Here is a 19345-nt window from a genome sequence, read left to right as displayed (position 1 = left end):
TGTTTAAGGTATCACGCCACTGAAAGTCAACCAGGAACCTATTTTATACAGTGCAGATCCAAGAGGCCAGGAACTGGAGTTTCTTTTTAATATCTATATAAAAAATAATGAGCGATTTACAGGTCTCTCTCTAGGCAGAACCTCAGAAGTATGTATAAAGGTGCTGTACAATATATAAACATTTACACCCAGTACATCCATACATTGCGTAGCATTCCAAGGCCACGTCGCTAAGTCATCTGATACAGTCGGAACGGGTACAAGTTCCATGGAAGGAGGAATCACACACAAGGAGGACACTAAATCAGGTCACAGTAACAGAAAAAAGAGGTGGTCATGACAGGGAGAGGGTTTTGGTGGTGTTAAGTCACCTTGGTATTCAATGTCTGAATTTGTGACTGTGCTCGGTGGTCAGGGCAAGTGCATACGACTCCACGTAGAACAGAATCTCTGGATAAGAATACATGGTTAATATCTACACAGGCTACTTCAAAGGATTCAATATCTTCACAGTCATACTCCCCCAAGGGGGGCAGTTGTACGTATTATGCTACACAGCAACTCTCAATGGATCACCCGAGGTCAGGCAGCAGAGCACGGTTCAGCTCGGCTTTAAAGCCGGTTTCATTTCCAAAGTCTTTTGTTTGAGCAGTATCTGTACTGCTGGAGAATTCCACCTGGAACTGATGCCCTGTGCTTCCTTACGCTTTAGGAAACATTTCATGTTTCAAAGCCCAGATGAGATCTTCACTCACTCAAACAGCAAGTCCTATTAGTCTGAATTCTGAGGTGAGTACATAAAGCTTGGCCTTTGACACTTCCTTCTCCAAACTGCAGCAATGGGCTCCTCTTACTGCTTTGTACAGCCCCTAAAAACCCATCAGGAAATCATCACTAAAAGGATGAATAAAACAAACCTCTTCCATTTATGCAGCCTGCTGTTCTTCCAGCTGTCGGACTGATGCATCCGGTGGCATCACTCCTCTCTTTAAAACAGGTATTCTAGCCCAAACAATAGATACTGAGCCTCATGTACCCTGTTTGTCACCTATTTAGTGCTCTTAGAACAGATCACACGTTCAAAGTAAAATATGGGAGACGTCCAGTCCACGCAGGCAGGTTCTGTCCTAAAGGTAACAGGTTTCAATACAGAAGGGAAAAAAACCTCATTCCCAACTGGCAATACATGAAGGAACTCTGGGATTCAGGACACAGCAGCAGAGTGAGGCTGAAGATGCACGCTCGCTGCTCACGCTGACCAAGCGCGCTGAGGGTACCACAAGTGAACCTGAAGGGATGCTGTCACTTAACGGAAAGCAGGATTTTCAGCTGTGTGCACAGAGATGTTCATGAGGAGTCAAGAAAACAAAGCCATTTTGCCATGGTCGTAACAAGCAAACCTACAAACCGGGGATTATGTCAAATATAGTTTTTACTTACAGGATTTTGTGGCAGGTATAAAAATGTAAGAAAACCTCTTAACTGAACAGCATCAGTGGCTTGTTGCTGCCCTGGACTCAACAGAACCAACTCACCCATCGTCTTACTGAGCCAGTAAGAACATGGGTGCTTCCTTGTGTAAACATGCAGCATGCTCGGGAGCAAACACCCACTGCAGACACTTGCCTTTCCCGTGACTGGAGTACATAGGAGAAGGGATTAGAGGGACTGGATACAGCGGGTAACTTGGCACAAGAACAAGGAGTGAGTCATGACCACATCTGCGATATAGGCATTAAATAATTTGTTCAGAACCTCACAATACTATCAGAGAAAGCCGTAGCAGTGCAACGATGAGCAGCAGAACACCGCCTTCAAAGGGGCAAGGGGACAGCAGCTTAGGAAGTTTCACTTAAGCAATCCAAAAGGTCCTTCATGCAGCTGAGATAATTTAAGAACAAATCAAATACTTCCCACCCTCTCACCAGTTTCTGGGAGAAAAAGGACAATTTTGGGCAAAGAAACGATGCTTTTAAATGACCGCTATTAGAAACGTCGATTAAAACAGGTTCTAGAAAAGCGTCAGGCCTGTTTTTCAGCCCCAGCTGCTGCTGGGGTGACTTTACAGGCACTCGGTACCCTCCAAGGTCCAGGAGTGATCAGTGTTTTCTTGGCTGGAGAACTACTCTCAGATTTGGAAACTCCATCATCTTTGGTTTCATGGGGCAGCTCCATGTGTCTCTCTCCATGTGTAACAGGCTCCTGTGTTTCCAGCCTTCTGTGCTTCTCCATGGAAAGCAGTGGAATATTGGAAAGGCTGGAAGCCTTGAACCTGCTGGAACTTGGCTCTCCAGAGCTTGACTTCTTCACTTTTTCCTCCTCAGGTGTGTTTCTCCTAGAGTCACTGAATGGAAGATGGTATCTGTCAAATGCTGCGTGTTGTCTCTCTGGAGACCACCCTTCCCTCTTCCCACAAGTTTTCTGCTTTGTGTCTTTCCAGGTGACTCCAGTTTTACCACTTCCACCTTTCAACTGCTCAGCAGCAGTTTTATCACCACCAGCTGTTCTGTCTTGGTATCCCTGTAACCTGCTGAGCGTTTCTACGCTCCCTTGCTTACCGAGATGCTTGTGGGGACTGGCAGATCTCCCTGGATTTCCACTGGAATGCTCTTTTCTGTTCCCCCCTGTTTCTGTGGCTTTACTCTCACTCTTTCTGGAACCCTCAGGTTTATGGGAGAGATTGCCATGGGGTTTTTCAGGATCCCCTTTCCTGTGGAATCCTGCCTGAGGGTGGCTCTCAGCAGCCCCAAGCTTTTCTGGACTTGCCGATCTGTCTCTTCTCGTCCTCACTTCCAAAGCACCTTTTGTGATTTCAAACCCGGGACTGGAGGGACATTCCCATCTGTTCTTAGTTCTCTGCGGAGAAGACTGAGGCTTCCTCTCAAACTGGTTTTCAGTTAAAGTGCTTATCTTTTCAGGCACAGTGTTCTTTGCTTGTTCCAGTTTCTCAGACAGCTGAACTCTTGTTAAAGCTTCTCCTGGTACTGGTAAATAACACACTTCTGATGGGGAAGCAGAATGTGAAGATGAAGATAATGGTGACTGTTCTTCATATATTACATTTGACGAAGAGGGATTAGAACTATCCCAATCACCTGGAAGCGAACAGGGAGAGATCTGATTGAATGACTGGAAAAACCAAAGTAAAATATTCTAAGTACTTCAGAAATGTGCACACTACTGAGGTTTCAGGAGGTTACAGGCAACCATTATAAAGGACTATGTAGTGGCATACTCTTAAGGTCTTATTTAGTCAGTTTTCTGTATTACACTGTTCCACAACCTACAACAACCGTAAGGATGTGATTTTGGAAGGAAACCCTTAGAATGCTGGTGTGATCTCTGCAGGACTGACAGAGTCTTGGATCAGCACAGCTTTAGAGCCTACAGAGCAGAATAAAGTCCCTGACCTACATTATTTAATGCAAGGAAACCAAATGAACTGAAATTGTTATGCTAAAGGAAAACTGAAACAGTGAAAAGTTGAGGTTATTCTTAGCTTTGCATTTTAATAATAGGAAGAGATGAAACACAAGACATGCAGATTTACCAAGTCTTTAAGGAAAAACCAAGAAAAGCACTGAAAGCCCTTAATGTTGCTCAGGTTTCACGTAGGGACACAGACTGGAAGGAGCCAAACCTGAAGGAGGAAGAGAAAAAGCCCAGAACTATATACCAAAATCACAGAGTACAGCAAGCAAGATTTCAATCAGAAATGTATGATTTACAGCGAGACAGGAGGCAACAAAACCCTTCCCTTCTCCACCACTGCTCATCTAAGTTGATTAACCTCATCTCGGGCCCCACTTTGGACAGAGGGCTGGACCACATGGACTCATCTTCATCTCCCCCCTGGGAGGTTAAAGCCATTCCCTTTGTCCTTGTCCAAAGCCCCTCTCCAGGTATCTTGTAGCCCCCTTTAGGCTCTGGGAGCTGCTCCTAAGGTCTCCCTGGAGCTTTCTCTTCTCCAGGCTGAAGAAGGAATGAAAGCTCTACTATCATTCTGTGTTTCTGTCTCCGACTCGGGAGATTTCTGTGAGCAAGAGGGCCAGGAGTGATTCCAGATCACTGTTGTGCATCCCTCATGCTGCAAGATAAACACCATTTGTCAATGCTGAAATTATCCTACGCTTACACAGCTGTAAGCAGAGCACTGGAGGTGCCCACACATGCTGTCTCTTTCTCTTCTAGCTTGTCAATGCTGCTTTTCAAGAGGACCTCAGCAGAAGCCCATCAGAGCACTGATGGAAGGCTGCATTTAACTTTCCCCCTTAAGACAAGGTAATTCAGTGAGAGTCAACCCCAGCCAGGAGTTGAGCAGGACGGCACCGAACAGCCCTCGTGGTTTACAGATGGGCTGTTTCCATGCCATGAGCTAATTCACTGACTTGACTGTGCAGCGCGGGTTGGAACAGTAAGATGTGAAGGGGCCACCTTCCAACTCTCTGGAGGAAAAAAATGGAGGAAGTTCCAAGCAGATTTTACCCCTTGTGTAGGTGCCAGCTGCAGGCTGTAAATGACTGAACACAATTTGGGAGTTCAACCTGAGTGGTTTATATAAACTCACACTCAGGCACTGTTACTGAAAAGCTCTTCAGAAGAATCGACATTGCAATGCTGAGTTTATCATCAGAACCTTGGTGTCAGCATCAAGGTGAAAAGACTAAAAGGTGGACCGACAGAGAGAGCACTCTCTGCTTTGTAACACTGCCACAAGCCTTTCTGATTTGGAGCTCTGGAGCATTTCCTAATCAGATTCAAACCCCTCAGTTCTGTTCTCTGAACTGAGATCCCCTAAGAGCGTTTGATTTTCTGCCCTTCCCTTTTCTTTGCCTACAAAGTTGTGCTTTCCTGCTGTGGATGCAGAAGTCACTGTTTGCAACAGACAGAACTCACTCTGAGAGCAAAGCTGCCTCTATCCCTGCTGTCTGAAGCTTTGGCTTTGAGAAATGAAGCAGTCCATAATTTAGAAGGCTAAAAGCAGGGAACTAAACCTGTACAGAAGTAATGTTCGTAACAATAGAGGGAGGCATTCTGAACTGAGTACCGTAGCATAGCAGATTTGAACTGAAGAGTCTATCAGTGCTAATTATCACATTTGTATAGGAAAACTTGATTAGCTTAGACAGGGCTGAGAACTTAGTTCAGTCACAAACACACAGTGATTCCACACTGTGTGATATTCCCAGGTACTTGTGTTGACAGAAATAGTCCTTATATTTGAAAATGAATCTGAAGAGCTGCACAGCTGTCGAAAAGAGAACTGCTTCCCTTCAGCAAGCACCAAAATCTCCTTCTCAGATTGGCCTCCATGGCCTTGGCCCCTCAAAACGCAGGAGCCCCTGAGGTGACATACCGTGATCTGGGATCAAGCCAGTCCCCGGTCTCAGCAGCAGCAACACTTTATTCCCTCCAGCCTGAATCAGCTCAATGGCTCGTGTGTGAGTGATTCCTTGGGTGGGTTCTCCATTAATTTCAACTATTTGGTCACCAACCTGAGGAGAAAAAAGCAACCAGGTTCATCTCTCTGACACTACAGACTGATTTTTAATTTAGAAATTATCAAATAAGAGGCAGAGGCTCCTATTTTTCTCCTCATGCTAAAATCCATTCAGCAATAGCAACACCATTCCATGGCTGCCGATCAACGTGACGTGACCCAACACTGTGGTGGTTCAAAGTTCTTCACGCAGGTCTTCTCCCCAGCAGATCTGAGGTCGCTTAAGCACATCTTCCAGTTACTTACAAATGATGAGATCAACATAGCCACATGCCTGAATGCATTTTCACTGAAGGAAGCTCTTCCCTGTGAGGGTGCTGAGGCACTGGCACAGGGTGCCCAGGGAAGCTGTGGCTGCCCCATCCCTGGCAGAACCATTCCATGATTCATTCCATTAGCAACTTACAGAGGCACCGGGCAGGTAAATGACTGTTCACATTAACTTAGCAGGCTGCTGGGAAGGGGCTGGAACAACACCCCTACACAAAGGGTCATGCAATCTATTCTACAATACATGGATCGGCCAATGGATGTCACTAGTGCATAAAATTAGCAGTTTAAAGGGACTGAGTGGGCTTTGTTAAATAAACTGTCTCTGCCAAAGGAGGTCACAGTGTGGTTACTCATCGGATAGGACAGGACACGCCGCTCCACACGACGTGCCTCCTGTCATGCTCAGTTGCCATTAACTGGGTGAGAAATTCCTCTTCACAGTTTTAAAGTACAGCCAGAAAATGACACCATTTTCCTGCTGAGAAGGGAGAATGTGAATGATGTGAAATGTGTGAATAACCTCACGCTGGGTGAGTGCAGCCCCTCTGTGCTTCGAGCTGCTGGGGACACGCAGCACAGTGCTTATGGCATTGCTCCTCCATAGGAATCACGTCCCCATGGGACACGGCTGCCTGCTGGTGCAGTGAACACACCCCTGCAAACACACATCCCCTGCCCAGTGAGGTGCCAAGTGGTGGAAGGAGGCTTCACGATGGAATGTTCAGGAATATCTTGCTATCATGGTCCCTGCTAACCGATGCCTTGGCATGGGTTGTCTACATTAAGCAGTGTGCAGTCAGCTGGGAACCTTTTGGTTGCTCCTGCTGGGAAAGCAAAGCCCTGAAGCTCAGTGTAACAGCACTTGGAGGAGGAATGCAAGAGAAAATATTACTGCTGAATGCCACACTCATGTAGTCCCTCAAGCACGGGGGAAGAAGCAAATTACTGTAAAGAACAGGACAATAGGAGATAACAATACTTAGAATTCCACATCCAATTAAGCCTCACAGTAGCTCCAGCACATATCTGTGCCAGCCCTGCACTGTGAACTACAGTACAAATGGAGGCAGAGCCTTGTGCCAGTGCTTGTATGTGCAGTAAAGCACCAGGACTGCACGTGGAACAGCATCTTGTGGGCATCTGGATTCAGCTTCATGCTCCAGCCTCTGAAAATTCAGCTCTGGGCAGCAGTCACAGCTTGTCACCTACCATTGTTCTTTGGCATTGTATCCGTATGCTTTGCTTTTACTACAACATCTGAAAGTGAATGCCTTGCACAACGATGAGAATATTGCCACTGTGGGTAAATCAATGTGCCAGAAAGCTGGCTTGATCAACAAACTGATGGGAGAAGACAAACTCACGTGTACTCTCCCATCCTTGACAGCTGGCCCATCTTCAGCGAGTCGAAGGATGAATAAGCCCATGTTGTATTCCTTTCCTCCTCGAAGGCTGAATCCAAACCCTCGAGGGCCCCTTTCCAACTCCACTGGGAAACAGCCAGGATTCTGTGCAGGAAGTCAGAGAGAAAAAACAGATGAGGACCTATAGGCACATTTAAACATTTGTTTTCCTGGAGAAATGCTTCGCACAGTTTGAGAAACATGCAATCCATGGTTTACACCCACTTCACCACCACTGATGTATGACTGGGTGTAACGGTTTCATCCCAACTCTGAGCATACACAACATTTCCCTTGCTAAGTTTTAGATATGCATGAAGTTTCTGTAAGAAACTGCCAAAGGGTCTGCAGTGGCCCTACTGCAAGCATTTGCTGCTTCTTTTAGCATTATAACACATACTAAACTATTCTAAGGAGATAATAACATTTAAGGTATTAGCAAAAACATTCTGTGCAACACTTCACTGCGTTTTTATTTGCAACTTCTCCACCCAAGGTCTGACAGGGGAATGCTTTGTTGTTCTGATTTGAATACCCCACGGCAATGCCACCGTAGCATCCTGATGGACAAGTAACATGCATGCATCTGCACCCTCTCGTGAGTTACCTGTACCTGGGAATGACGGCTACCAACAAGTGAAGCCACGCCAGCATCAGGCTGTGTCAAGTGCTTATGCTCAGGCCAGGAAAGCCTGTAACTACTTGAAACTTCTTTTCCAGTTTCACTTTCCGTGGCTCCCCTACAAAGAGGGAAAAGGATGTGGACGTTACCTTTGCATTAACAACCCCCTCTGATTAAGCTTTTCCAGCTGTTCTCAGTTCCTGTTGCCAACCCCAAAAGCTCTGTACCTGTCTGTGCTGGAAGCGTTGATCTGGGCTGGTCCCAGTGGTCGGTGCTGCGGAGCTGGACTCTGCCTGGCGGAGTTTGTTCCCGAGGGAGGACCACGGTGTTCTAAGAGATTCAAACAAAATCAACAGTCAGGACTTCACAAGTAATAAAGGCAACAAGCTCACCACAAGAACAGTGTCCATCGGGGCTCTGTTTGCTGTCGCTGCTGTCTGGCATCCCAGGCTGAGCTCACCTCGCAGCGGTTGCAAGGCAAAGAGGATTTTCTGAGGTCTAATGCCATAAGCCAGGAACCCAACGGGTTCCATGGAATAAACTCCCTGGAATTTTATTCTTACCTATGAGGCTTTCCTTCAGAAAACCGACATCATTTTAACTGAGGCAGGCATGAACAGAAGGGTTTTAGAACGTCTGCAGGTTGATAAAAGGCAATGAATAAGCCCGTGTTGTATTCAGACATAAAGACAGACAGAAGGGACTAGGGCTACTCAGATCCATCTCAAACTAACCCCAGTAAAATACACAAAGTGCTCAAGCTTTAAGCTCCCATGCCCCCCAGTGTGTGCTTGAGACCAGAACCCCCTCGGGTGCTGGGCTGCACCCCCAGAGCGTGAGCAACAGCTCAGGGAAGGGATCCTGCCCCTCTGCTGTGCTCTGGGGAGACCCCCCTGCAGCCCCGATCCAGCTCTGGGGCAGCAGCACCAGAGGGACGTGGAGCTGCTGGAGCGAGGCCAGAGGAGGCCATGGAGATGCTGCGAGGGCTGGAGCAGCTCTGCTCTGGAGCCAGGCTGAGAGAGCTGGGCTGGGGCAGCCTGGAGAAGAGAAGGCTCCTGAAGGGGAGACCTGAGAGCAGCTCCAGTGCCTGAAGGGGCTGCAGGAAAGCTGGAGAGGGGCTTGGGACAAGGGATGTAGGGACAGGCCAAGGGGAATGGCTTTAACCTGCCCGAGGGGAGACTGAGATGAGCTCTTAGGCAGAAGCTCTTCCCTGTGAGGGTGCTGAGGCGCTGGCACAGGGTGCCCAGAGAAGCTGTGGCTGCCCCATCCCTGGCAGTGTTCAAGGCCAGGTTGGACACAGGGGCTTGGAGCAAGCTGCTCTAGTGGAAGGGGTCCCTGCCCGTGGCAGGGCTTGGAGCTGGAGGAGCTTTGAGGTCCCTTCCAACCCAGACCACTCTGTGACTCTATGATCTTAACGGAAGGAAAACAGAATGCCTATTGTTAGACTGAATTTCTCAGGTATGCGAGACCTCCTGGGTCCTTCACAGGCTGCTTGGTGCTGTTACGATGATATGCCTTCAGGAGGTTTTTCTCTAGAGACAAAACGTCAACTTTACTCCTGGTTTATCCTCAGAGTTTTAATTTAGAAGCACAGGCAAGAAAGACGCCATCTGTTTGTACAAATCCTCCAGTCCTCTCTTCAGCCTGCTCCATCGTGTCTCCAGCTAATGCTCCACAAAAGCTGACAGGCTCCTCCTTTTGTGAAAAATGCTAAAGAAAGTCTTCTGGCACATCAAGTGCAATTCATTTATTTGTATGAAAAGGAAATATCACGCATCTGTGAAAGCTGGGAGGCAGAGGGAAGGGGGACAAGGTGGTATTGCTGCCAATCCCAGAGGACAGCACTGAAGAGAATGGGGAACAGCAAACTCCATCAGGGTTTATGCTTTGAGGTGCTGAACAGCAAAAGGGCACCTTTTCCTTTGGAGCTGCCTCCTGCACCTTCCTCAGCATTCACTGTTGTCTTGTGAACCATCTCTGAAGCTCAGCTCTCTCCCTGCAAACCAGGGGGGAAAACACCTGGACTCATGACTAATTCACATCCACCCTGGCTTTCTATAGGATCTGCTGTATACAGCGTTGTGCTGGCAGGTAACTGATTTCTCCAGCTAAATCAAGGAGAATTTACAAGTGGTGATGTATCCCCATTTTGGTGGCACAGGTTCTCTTTCTCTCTCTTTCACTGTCTTTACATCTGATACACGCCAACTCCACCTCCTCTATGCCACACGTTTTTTCTGTCTGGTCTCTTCAGTCTGGTTTTATCACCTGCTACAGAGAGGTTCCCCCCCCCCCCAATTAGTTCTCCTCAGGTTCTTGCTTTCTATGCAGTTTTTGGCTCCCAAGTCTGTAACTGAGGAAGTGGGATGAGTTCTTACACAGCATCCAGGTAAGGTCACGCATTAATAAGGGACAAAAATGTTACCTTCAGAAAGCTTGTTCTCAAAACAAAGCTGATTAAGAGCCCCAGAGAAACTAATCTAATGCAACCAATACAACTTCAGTTGCATTATAAACATGGCCCTGGGCAACTGCTTTGAAGTGTGTCCCTTCAAAATGGAATGAATCAGATTTGATAGAATGAAAACCTTAATAGAAAAGTAACAATTTATTGAAGTCTCTCTGCTTCAGCATTAACAAAACAGAAAATTAAGCTTTTGAAATTCTGTATTACAGGCTGAGAGAGCATGTTAAATATTTGCCATGAATGTGAAATTAGAGAATCATCTATTGGATTTATTCACATTCTGGCTTCAGGTATTCATTATTTAAAAGGTGAAAAAAGCCAACTCTCTGATAAAACAATGATAGCAAGTTTAATTAAAGCCACAAGCAGCAATCCAGAAAAACACAGTGGCAAGCAGGGTTGGAAAACAGCTTTGCCTCTTCAAATGACTGGATTTTACATATTTATAATGAACTGTTTGTGTGGAAACAATGCCATACTGAATGCAGCGTTGCCTGGGAGCTTCCATTAAAAATACAGGCCAGGTTGGATGGGGCAACCTGGTCTTAGTGGAAGGTGTCCCTGCCCGTGGCAGGGGGTTGGAACTGGATGAGCTTTAAGGTCCCTTCACACCTAAACCAGTCTGTGACTCTGTGATGACTCTGCAGTCACAAACACTCACTTTGATGCTTGGATGGACACAGTATTTGCATGTGAAGAATCCACCAGCAAGCCCAGAGGCTCTGCAGGAAAACCCCAAGGCAAGGTTTTTATGGTGGAATGTGACCACTTTTCAAAGGGTGGTTTTGGCAGACAGGGCTACTGGATGCTTCTTTTGTATCCCGGATACAGCATTGAGCAATTTGTGTATTTGAAATATAGCAGGATGGAAAACCTCAGAGCATGTAAATGGAGAGGATCTGAAAGCAGGTGTCCCTGTGGCCTTAGAGCACCTGAGCACCTAGGCCACATGCTCCAGAGCATCACAGGAGCACCTGCCTCACATGGAACTCAGCTCCTGGCAGCAGCAAGAGACAGGCACTGTCTGGGGGCAAGATCTTCCCTCTGGGCATCATCCTGTGTCTGCTGCAGCACCCCCAAGGAAAGGTCTTTTCTCTTTGGGTGCAGAATACAAGGTCTGATTAAGACATGCTTCCATGTGAGCAGCAGTCTGTCTCTCTCACATGAAAAGTCATGAGAATTTCTCTTACCCTGCATTGTGCTGTTCATACCTGTATCTTACTTTTCAGTATAACCACCTTAGCAGCTGTCTCTCTCTGCCCCACTTGCCTTCAGCTCTTCCAGAGCAACTGGATGAGCTTCACTCTCTTTAATTGCCGAGCATCTTAAAATACTCCACTTTAAGCAAATTAACTTCAGAAGTCACAGACATCAGACTCTGGCAGTGCAGTAGGAGCCATTAACACACTGGGACCATGCACCCTCCTTACCTTCCTCAGCCACAACAGTCAGAGTCACCACGTTGCCTGCATCCTTGATGAGCTGCACTATGCTGTCATGCGAGAGTTCAACGATGGATTGACCGTTCACCGCCGAGATGCGGTCTCCCACTTTCAGCTTCCCACACTGGTCAGCTGGGCTCCCGTCTATAACTCGCCCAATCTTGTGAGGAATCACTAGGAAATCAAGAACAGGCACAGCAACATATTCATATGATATTCGTTATTAATATTCATTCGATGATATGAATGATAGAATCCCAGAATGGTTTGGATTGGAAGGCACCTTAAAGCTCATCCCATTCCAGCCCCCTGCCACAGGCAGGGACCCCTTCCACTAGAGCAGCTTGCTCCAAGCCCCTGTGTCCAACCTGGCCTTGAACACTGCCAGGGATGGGGCAGCCACAGCTTCTCTGGGCAAACTATGCCAGGGCCTCACCACCCTCACAGTGATTTATGTCAGACAAGCACCACACAGACCTAGACTGTGACAGTCATCCCAGAGACTGCCCCTGCTCTAAAAGGTGGCACTGCTTGTGCAAGAACACCCTGCAAATAATGAAGAAAGTAGAGTGAATGCGAACAGCAATGCCTGAGAGCACAGCCTTACCACACCCAAGGTGTTACACCTAAAGAGAAACACAAGCAGAAAGATCACATCTGTAAAGGGATGAGTAAAACCATGTGTCCCCAAAGCAGTTTCTTTGCCTATTGCATTGTTTTCCATTTCACAGAGAGACCCTGGTTCACTGTGTGGACTCGGAGCCAGTTTAACATAGTCATTAGAAATCCAGATGCACAGGTTAAGTCTTCCTCCTTGAAACCAAAAACTAAGCCTTAAATACTCTTCAAAAGGAAATCCAACTTCTCCTGCCAACGACTTGGTAACCTGGCGAGCATCAGAAGCTACCCTCAGCACACCCAGGCAGCACAACAAGGTCTGCACAGACCCATTCCCTATTCCTGCTCTCCAAGATAAACGTGAACCTGTAATAATCATCTTGAACTTTAACTAGCTCTCCTGGCTTGGTTTCCTCAGTCCATCCCGTGGTGAAACTCTTCTCCATACAGAGACTCTTCTAAAGGCCAAAGGGATAAGGCCAGAAAAGACAGAACAGGGAAAAGAGGGAATTTTATGAGAACTAGAAGGAAAAAAGGCTGCTTGTAGTTACTTTCCCAGAGATGAACACAGATGCAGGGAGAGCAGAATTAAAAAGGCACCAAGGAGGGAGGGATGCTCCACTCTAGCATGGTTCTTCCTCTGGAGGGAGAGCCCTGCCATGGCTCCTGTGTCTCCCTGCCAAGAGCTGTGCTGGTGCTCAGGGAGAGATCTTGTTTTACAGTTTACTGACCCAAACATCAGTGCTGCAGATGGCACTGGGCAGCCAGCAAGATGCCTTTGTGAGGGGAGAAGCCTACCAAAGCCTGGGGCAAAAGAGCAGCTTGTTGAGCTGCCTGGGTGCCGAAGTGGCCCCAACAGCAGATTCACATTACATCAAAGCACATCAGTCAGTGTGCTTCCCCATGCATCTAGAGCAGCCTTTCATTCATCTGTATCCCTGAAAGCACAGCAAAATTGGCTTCTGTCCTTCCCAAATCCTTCAGCAGGGCTCTTCTGCACAGGAACTGCTGCACTGCTCCTTCGTAACTCATTTCCAAAGACCTCTCTAGACTGACCTCCACATGTGTCACAAATACCCTCACTGGTACTTCATGTAAAAGCCTGTTTGCGTCTCCAAATCCTGAAGCAGGTTTGATGGATACCTATTTTCTGTAGCTGCTGCTCTCCCAAACATGCTTTCCTCTGCAGGATTGGAGAGGTGAGGAACATTATGACCTGTCAGAACTATCAGCTGGCTTTTCAAAACCATGGCAGCAAATCTGAAACACTTTCACATCATCATCAGGCACCCAAGACTGAAAAGCCATCAAGGATTGTTTTAATGAGCTAGCACATGCAGAAGTTGCTGTGAAAGAGCAGACGTTGATGCCTTCTAGCATTTACCATGAGTTTAAATGTTATTTAATCTTCCCTTAATAGACTGGGTTTTTAACTACTATATAAAGCTAAGAGCCAACTGTGAAAAGTAAAGCACTGCAGGGCTGCAGACTCAACTGCTGATTACTTGTTTTAAAATAATCCTGGCTTTAGAAGAACACAATAGCTCCATATTAAACTGTGCCACAGGGAAGTTCTGCACAGCACAGCCTGTGGCTGCACCAGCATCTCTTCTTTTTTTTTTCCTGTGCGTTAGAAATAGCCTGGACCACAGGGCTTATGTCTCCAGCACTAGAATTGGTTTTAGTTGTCTCCTACTTTCACTTCTAATAACAAATAAACAGGGATTTGCAGCAGATCCTCAGAGAGAGGATGCACCGTGCCTGGACCACTGCTGCTTCACCATCCCATCATGCTGAGTGCTTCCAGAGTGGCTGGTTTTAACATTCTTGAAAAGGTACTGACTGAGCCAAGACTGTATCACATGTTAAATATATATCACATGAATTCAGCACAGTGTTATTTATTCTGTGCTCCTGCTGGTTTTTTATTGTGCAGTAAAATGAAGTGGAAAAACAGAAGTGTCTGAGGCTCAGTAAGAGACACGCTGTCAAGCCATCATTATGTCTGTCTGGAACCAGATGAGTTCAGAAGGGTGATTTACACTACAGAACTAAAGGAACTGAGTAAGGATTTCAGGAGTTATCTGTACCTTAATGGCAGTGAATTGAGTTCATTTGTGGCTGAACATGGAGCTGGCTTGACATTTTGAGGGCTGCCACAGATAAGCAAACCTCGGACTAGATGACCTTTGAAGGTCCCTTCCAACCCTAACTAGTCTATAAACTATTTTGTGATGGCCAACAGGAATGAATCTCAGAAAGATGATCCTACTCACCACCTCTTGTAAAAAATATTCAACAGCCTCTCCCTGGCACTGGAGATAAGTAGCAGTCATCAGCACAAGGAGTACTTGATTACACTGAGCAGACCTGCTCCTGTGCAGGGGGTCACAGATCTTTCTAGTCATTGAGCTGGTCTCCATGGCTTCCTTCAAGCAGCTTCTCTCATTCACTTCTGCTCACAGTAGCTCTTTTTCTTTCTGCTTTTAACCTTGGTTATTTTGTTGTTTATCTTTACAGCTATGCCTGAAGCCATGTCCATATGTCAGAACTGTAATGCCAGAGCATGCTCTTGTTTCATTTTGATTATCTTTCTAGACAAGCACCCTACCTGTCTGACAATAACAACTTCATTGCTTTCTTCCAAGTATTGCAGCCTCTACCTTCTCAGATCTCCCAAAATGAGAAATTCTACCCGATCAGGTAACATAAAGCCAAGGTTGAAACTACACTTCCATTAAAACACATACGAATTAATGCAGTGTGGGAATCATCTTGCTGAGGACTGCGGCAAGTTCACATTCCTGTGTATGGGCTGGTTGCATGTGACAGACTTTCCCCCTGCTCTCCACTTATGTCACTGTTGGGTGAAGAAGAGCATGAACATGAAGCAAGACAGACCAAGCCTCAGCTATCTGGGCTGTGAAACAGTGTGAGTGGAAAATGACTGTGTCTTTGCAGAGTGCTGGGTAGGTAACACCAACACATCAAAGAAGGAGAAATCCATAAAGAAGCTGCATCCCATCTTACCTGCTGCCAGCAGGAGCAGTGACACCACCACCAGAACACTGCACTTACCACCAGGAGGAGGTTTGTTCTTTGAGGTGAGGATGACGAAGCCAAATCCTTCATTCTCCTTCCGCTGCAGACGGACATCGTAGACCTCTGGGGACTGCAAGCTTGCAAACTCCACCCGATTCAGGCGGGGAGAGCCGTTCTGTGTGAAGACGGGCTGCGACTCCTCCTCCTCTGCTTGCTTTTCCCCTTTCAGGTAACAGGCAAACAACAAATAAGGAAAAACCAATCCTGCTGGTTTACAAAGCAGCTACAGCGAAACTACGTCTCAGTATCAGTGCCAGTGTAAGGAAACACTGCCTGCCTGGGAAAGTTAAGAGGTGAGTTTATGAACAATGCAATTTGGATCAGACCGAAATCAGATGCAGGATAAAGCATTCAAAGGCCCAGTTATGCAAAGAAAGCCTGCTGCACACTGGTTGCACACAGGTGAACAGACCTGGCTCTGTGTACACAGACTTTGTTAGAGTGACCTGATGCCTTTTTATGGTAAAAAAAAAACCACTGTGGCTTTTCTGCATGCTACAAGATCTACGGCAGAGAATCAGCTACAAACCACAACTATTGCTATCTTAAGTGAGGAGCAACAGTTTACTTGGAACAATGGAAATAAGTTCGTAAAAGGCAGCCTGAAGACTGAAGTCAGGCCTTTGTTTAGGAAACCTACAAACTTCTGGTCTTGAAGTATTCATCGACCATAAGGTATCTTAAAAGACATTGAGAATTCTCTTCAAAATACTTTTTCCTTTTACTTGTATATACTCAGAATGAACGGTTGAGTAATGCAATGGAAATGCAATACTGGTTGGTAATCAGAACAGGGGACTGTTACCAGTTCTCCTGAAGCCCATCCCAGCTCTGTCATTCACTTAATCAGCATCATCGAATCACAGACAATGCTCCTCTGTGCACTGCTGACCTGGACACTGACCTAAAACTGCAGAATCACAAGATGCTACCCTGAGTCACCTCTGGTTTGAATGCACTTACTCTTGCTACACACAGGTGCCAAGAGATTTGAGAATACTGCTTGTACAGAAAAAAGATCGTGTCACTACTCAATTTGCACGGGGCTAGTGGCTGTTCTAATTAACATCTGCAAAAAGGTTTGAAGCCATCATAATTTTCAATGCCCTACCTGTGTGAGCAGTGCAAACCAGCAAGCACCAAAGCATCAGCTTACTGAATTCTGCTTTTCTCCACTTACTAAGAATTACAGCTGACCCTCCTGAATCTCAGGCTGCTCATCTCTAGTGCAGTAACTGACAAGTTTCAGAGCAGCTGTAGATGACTTGATTACAAAAAGTGCTCCTTTAGCCAGACGTGTGTCCCCTGCAGTACCCTCTCTGGACAGACAGACACATACCACCAAAGAAGATCTTCCTCCGGACTGTGAGCAGCACCTGCCCATTCCGTGCAGCACTGGTCATTAAGTCCAAAACTTGTTTGTGTGACTTCCCTTTCACAGGGATTCCATCGATGCACATCAGCTCATCCGCAGCTCGAAGCCTGCCGTCTTTCTCTGCTGCTCCCAATGGGATTATGGCTCCAATATAAATCTGTCAGCAGAGCAGAGTCAGGGGGTTTGAGCAGCAAAACATGAACTCATCAGAACATGTAATGGAATCCAGGTGAATCCTGACAGATGAGGGCTTTTGGGAACGTAACTGTAAAGGTTATTTAACTGTCCAATTGTAGCAGAAATACAGCCAGCGAGTGTACTTTGCACCAGCTGACTCTGGATGCAATTTGGGGGCTCAAAGCATTGAGTAAATACTTAGTTTTGAGGGATTTTTAATCCTTATTTCCATGAATTCTGGAAAAAACACCATCTCTTGAGCATAATGGTCAACTTTTGACTTAAGCATAGACTGTACTTTTTACATCTATATGATTTCCCAGACACTGAAACGAAAGCCTCTGTCATTCACTCTACTTATTCAAGTATCTTCTTAAGCAAGACTAGGTCAGAGTGATTAGGAAAGAAGTAAAAGCTTTTGAAAGAATTCAGATTTATTTCTGAAAAGCTGCTCAGACAGTTCCATGCTTGGAGCTTTTTCAGCACACAGCTTTTAGTGATTAGATAATGGGATTCAAACAGCTGCACTCCCCTTATCAACGTTGACTACTCCCACCTCATAAAGTGCTACTAAATATAACAGATAAATTGAGCACACACTATTCATATGCTGGAATTACATTCAGGTTAAATGAAAGATTAATTATGGCCAGTACTTGTTGGGGGTTAAACAACGGTGGGCAGACCATCTGCACAGCGTTCATGACATTAGCTTTACACTTACCAACAGTTATTGGCTGTCATGGAAACAAAACACCACAAATGCTATAAAGTGCAACTGAAGGAAAATTCTTTGGTTTTGCTCTTCCTTTTCTTTAAATGCATGTTAGGAAAAAATAAATAATAATAAAATAGGCCAGTACTGGGTCAGAGCTGTGAATGGAAAAAACCATATTCCTTAACTGTAATCAGAAAACAGCCTATGAGTGTCTGTTCCAAAAGCTTTTCCTATTAACTTGACAGCCGAAGGAATGGCTCCTGACATATGGTACAAGTCTCAGCACCTCTTCCCAGCAAAAAATTATTGTCTTTTTGGAAATAAAGGGAAGCCTCCTAAAGAACAGACTACCCAGGGGTTTCCGCACTGGCATTTGCCCATATGCCTCCAACTCCACCATTCCTTGGCAATTACCTCTCAAGCAGAGAGTCTTGCAAGCCCAGCTCTGCAGGCTGAGGCCTGGAAAAAAGACTACATCGATGACTTAAAAACATACCTGAACTCTAGACACTGACCTGGTTACAGCAAACTAGGCCCTAGCTAGTATTCTTCCTCCTGTGCAAACATCAGAGTTATGTTTTGATGCCAGTTACAATGCAATACAATGCCCACATCCATTTGCAGAAGGAAGCCAGTCTCAGTAGGTTCTGCTTCAAGGCTTTCATGAAAATCTTAAGTACCACATTTTGTATTTTATGAGAGGGAAAAATACAAGGCAAATAAAAGCCTGAGAGAGTGCACTGGAAAGGCTGTGCTTATTTCCTTGAGATGAATTCACCAGAAACCCAATGCCTGACAGAACAAAATGCATTTTGTTCTCCTGGCAGGAGAGATGGGGGAAAAGGGGTGCAACACAACCCCAATTCCTGCCTTGTTTCACTGGGCTGCATTCAAAAGAATGGCCTGATGGAGTTTTGCAGGGTAACCAGCTGCTTCCTTCCACTCATCTGCTCCCTGGGATGTGCTGACGTGCACAGCACACGGAGCATTTCCAGGGCACTTTTTGTGCCAAGACCACCACTGGGATCAGGTGGAAAGGGACAAAGGCTGGGTGCCAGCACTGACCTTTTCAGGGCTCCTGAGACACAGCAACAGCTACAGAAACACCATCAGTATTATCAACACGACAGAGACAACTGCTGCCAAAACCAGACTCAGATAGTGAAAGGGCATGGGAGCCTTGCAGATTAAAGTCAGCCATGAAGAGGGGGGAAAAGAAAGGTAATCTGAATCTATTCTTGCTCTTTAAAAGGCAGTCACTGAATTGATCAATTTTGCCATCACTGAACTGTTTAGAGTAAGAGGGAAATGAGGATGACAGAGTAGGAGTCATTCTAACAGTAATGTAAGACAACATGTAGGCAACTGTAAACAGTTTCACTCACAGGCTGATCTGGTCCATCCCCTCCAAGCACCCGGAAACCAAAGCCTGACTCTTGTTTTCGTAGGAAAACATCCAAATCTCTTGTGTTTGGAGCTAAGAAAAAGAACCATTTCAAAACATGTTAGGAGCTATCTTTGATTACTGAAAGATAATGCTCTGGTGCTGCATTCTGACTCTCCTTATCAACAGAACACAGTAATCAAACACAATAAATAATTTGAACAGCCAAATCTGATGTTCTCTTTCCAAAATGGAAACATTTAC

The 19345-nt window shown here is 45.9% G+C and overlaps 1 protein-coding gene across 4 annotated transcripts in view; it reads right to left on the bottom strand.

The window, feature by feature from the left end:
- Positions 1 to 1414: 1414 nt before the first annotated feature.
- Positions 1415 to 19345, bottom strand: part of MAGI3 (membrane associated guanylate kinase, WW and PDZ domain containing 3) — a 73484-nt gene continuing 55553 nt past the window's right edge. For 3 of the 4 annotated variants that reach the window (XM_062626599.1, XM_062626600.1, XM_062626602.1), the window contains exons 13-21: positions 19083 to 19174; positions 16767 to 16959; positions 15404 to 15589; positions 11696 to 11881; positions 8026 to 8128; positions 7790 to 7916; positions 7138 to 7281; positions 5357 to 5495; positions 1415 to 3095 (exon numbers count right to left, since the gene is read on the bottom strand). In XM_062626599.1, the coding sequence (XP_062482583.1) occupies positions 2023 to 3095; positions 5357 to 5495; positions 7138 to 7281; positions 7790 to 7916; positions 8026 to 8128; positions 11696 to 11881; positions 15404 to 15589; positions 16767 to 16959; positions 19083 to 19174 (2243 nt within the window). In that variant the 3' untranslated portion in view covers positions 1415 to 2022. Of the gene's footprint in view, positions 3096 to 3550; positions 3641 to 5356; positions 5496 to 7137; positions 7282 to 7789; positions 7917 to 8025; positions 8129 to 11695; positions 11882 to 15403; positions 15590 to 16766; positions 16960 to 19082; positions 19175 to 19345 lie in introns of all 4 variants that reach the window. The other variant, XM_062626603.1, reaches the window with a different exon arrangement.

The sequence above is a fragment of the Pezoporus occidentalis genome, unplaced genomic scaffold, assembly GCF_034315485.1.
Source record: "Pezoporus occidentalis ecotype Australia unplaced genomic scaffold, CSIRO_AGI_Poc_V1 ctg294, whole genome shotgun sequence".
Lineage (NCBI taxonomy): Eukaryota > Metazoa > Chordata > Aves > Psittaciformes > Psittacidae > Pezoporus > Pezoporus occidentalis.
The sequence above is the reverse complement of the archived record's forward strand: the minus strand, read 5'-3'. Positions and strand labels throughout refer to the sequence as shown.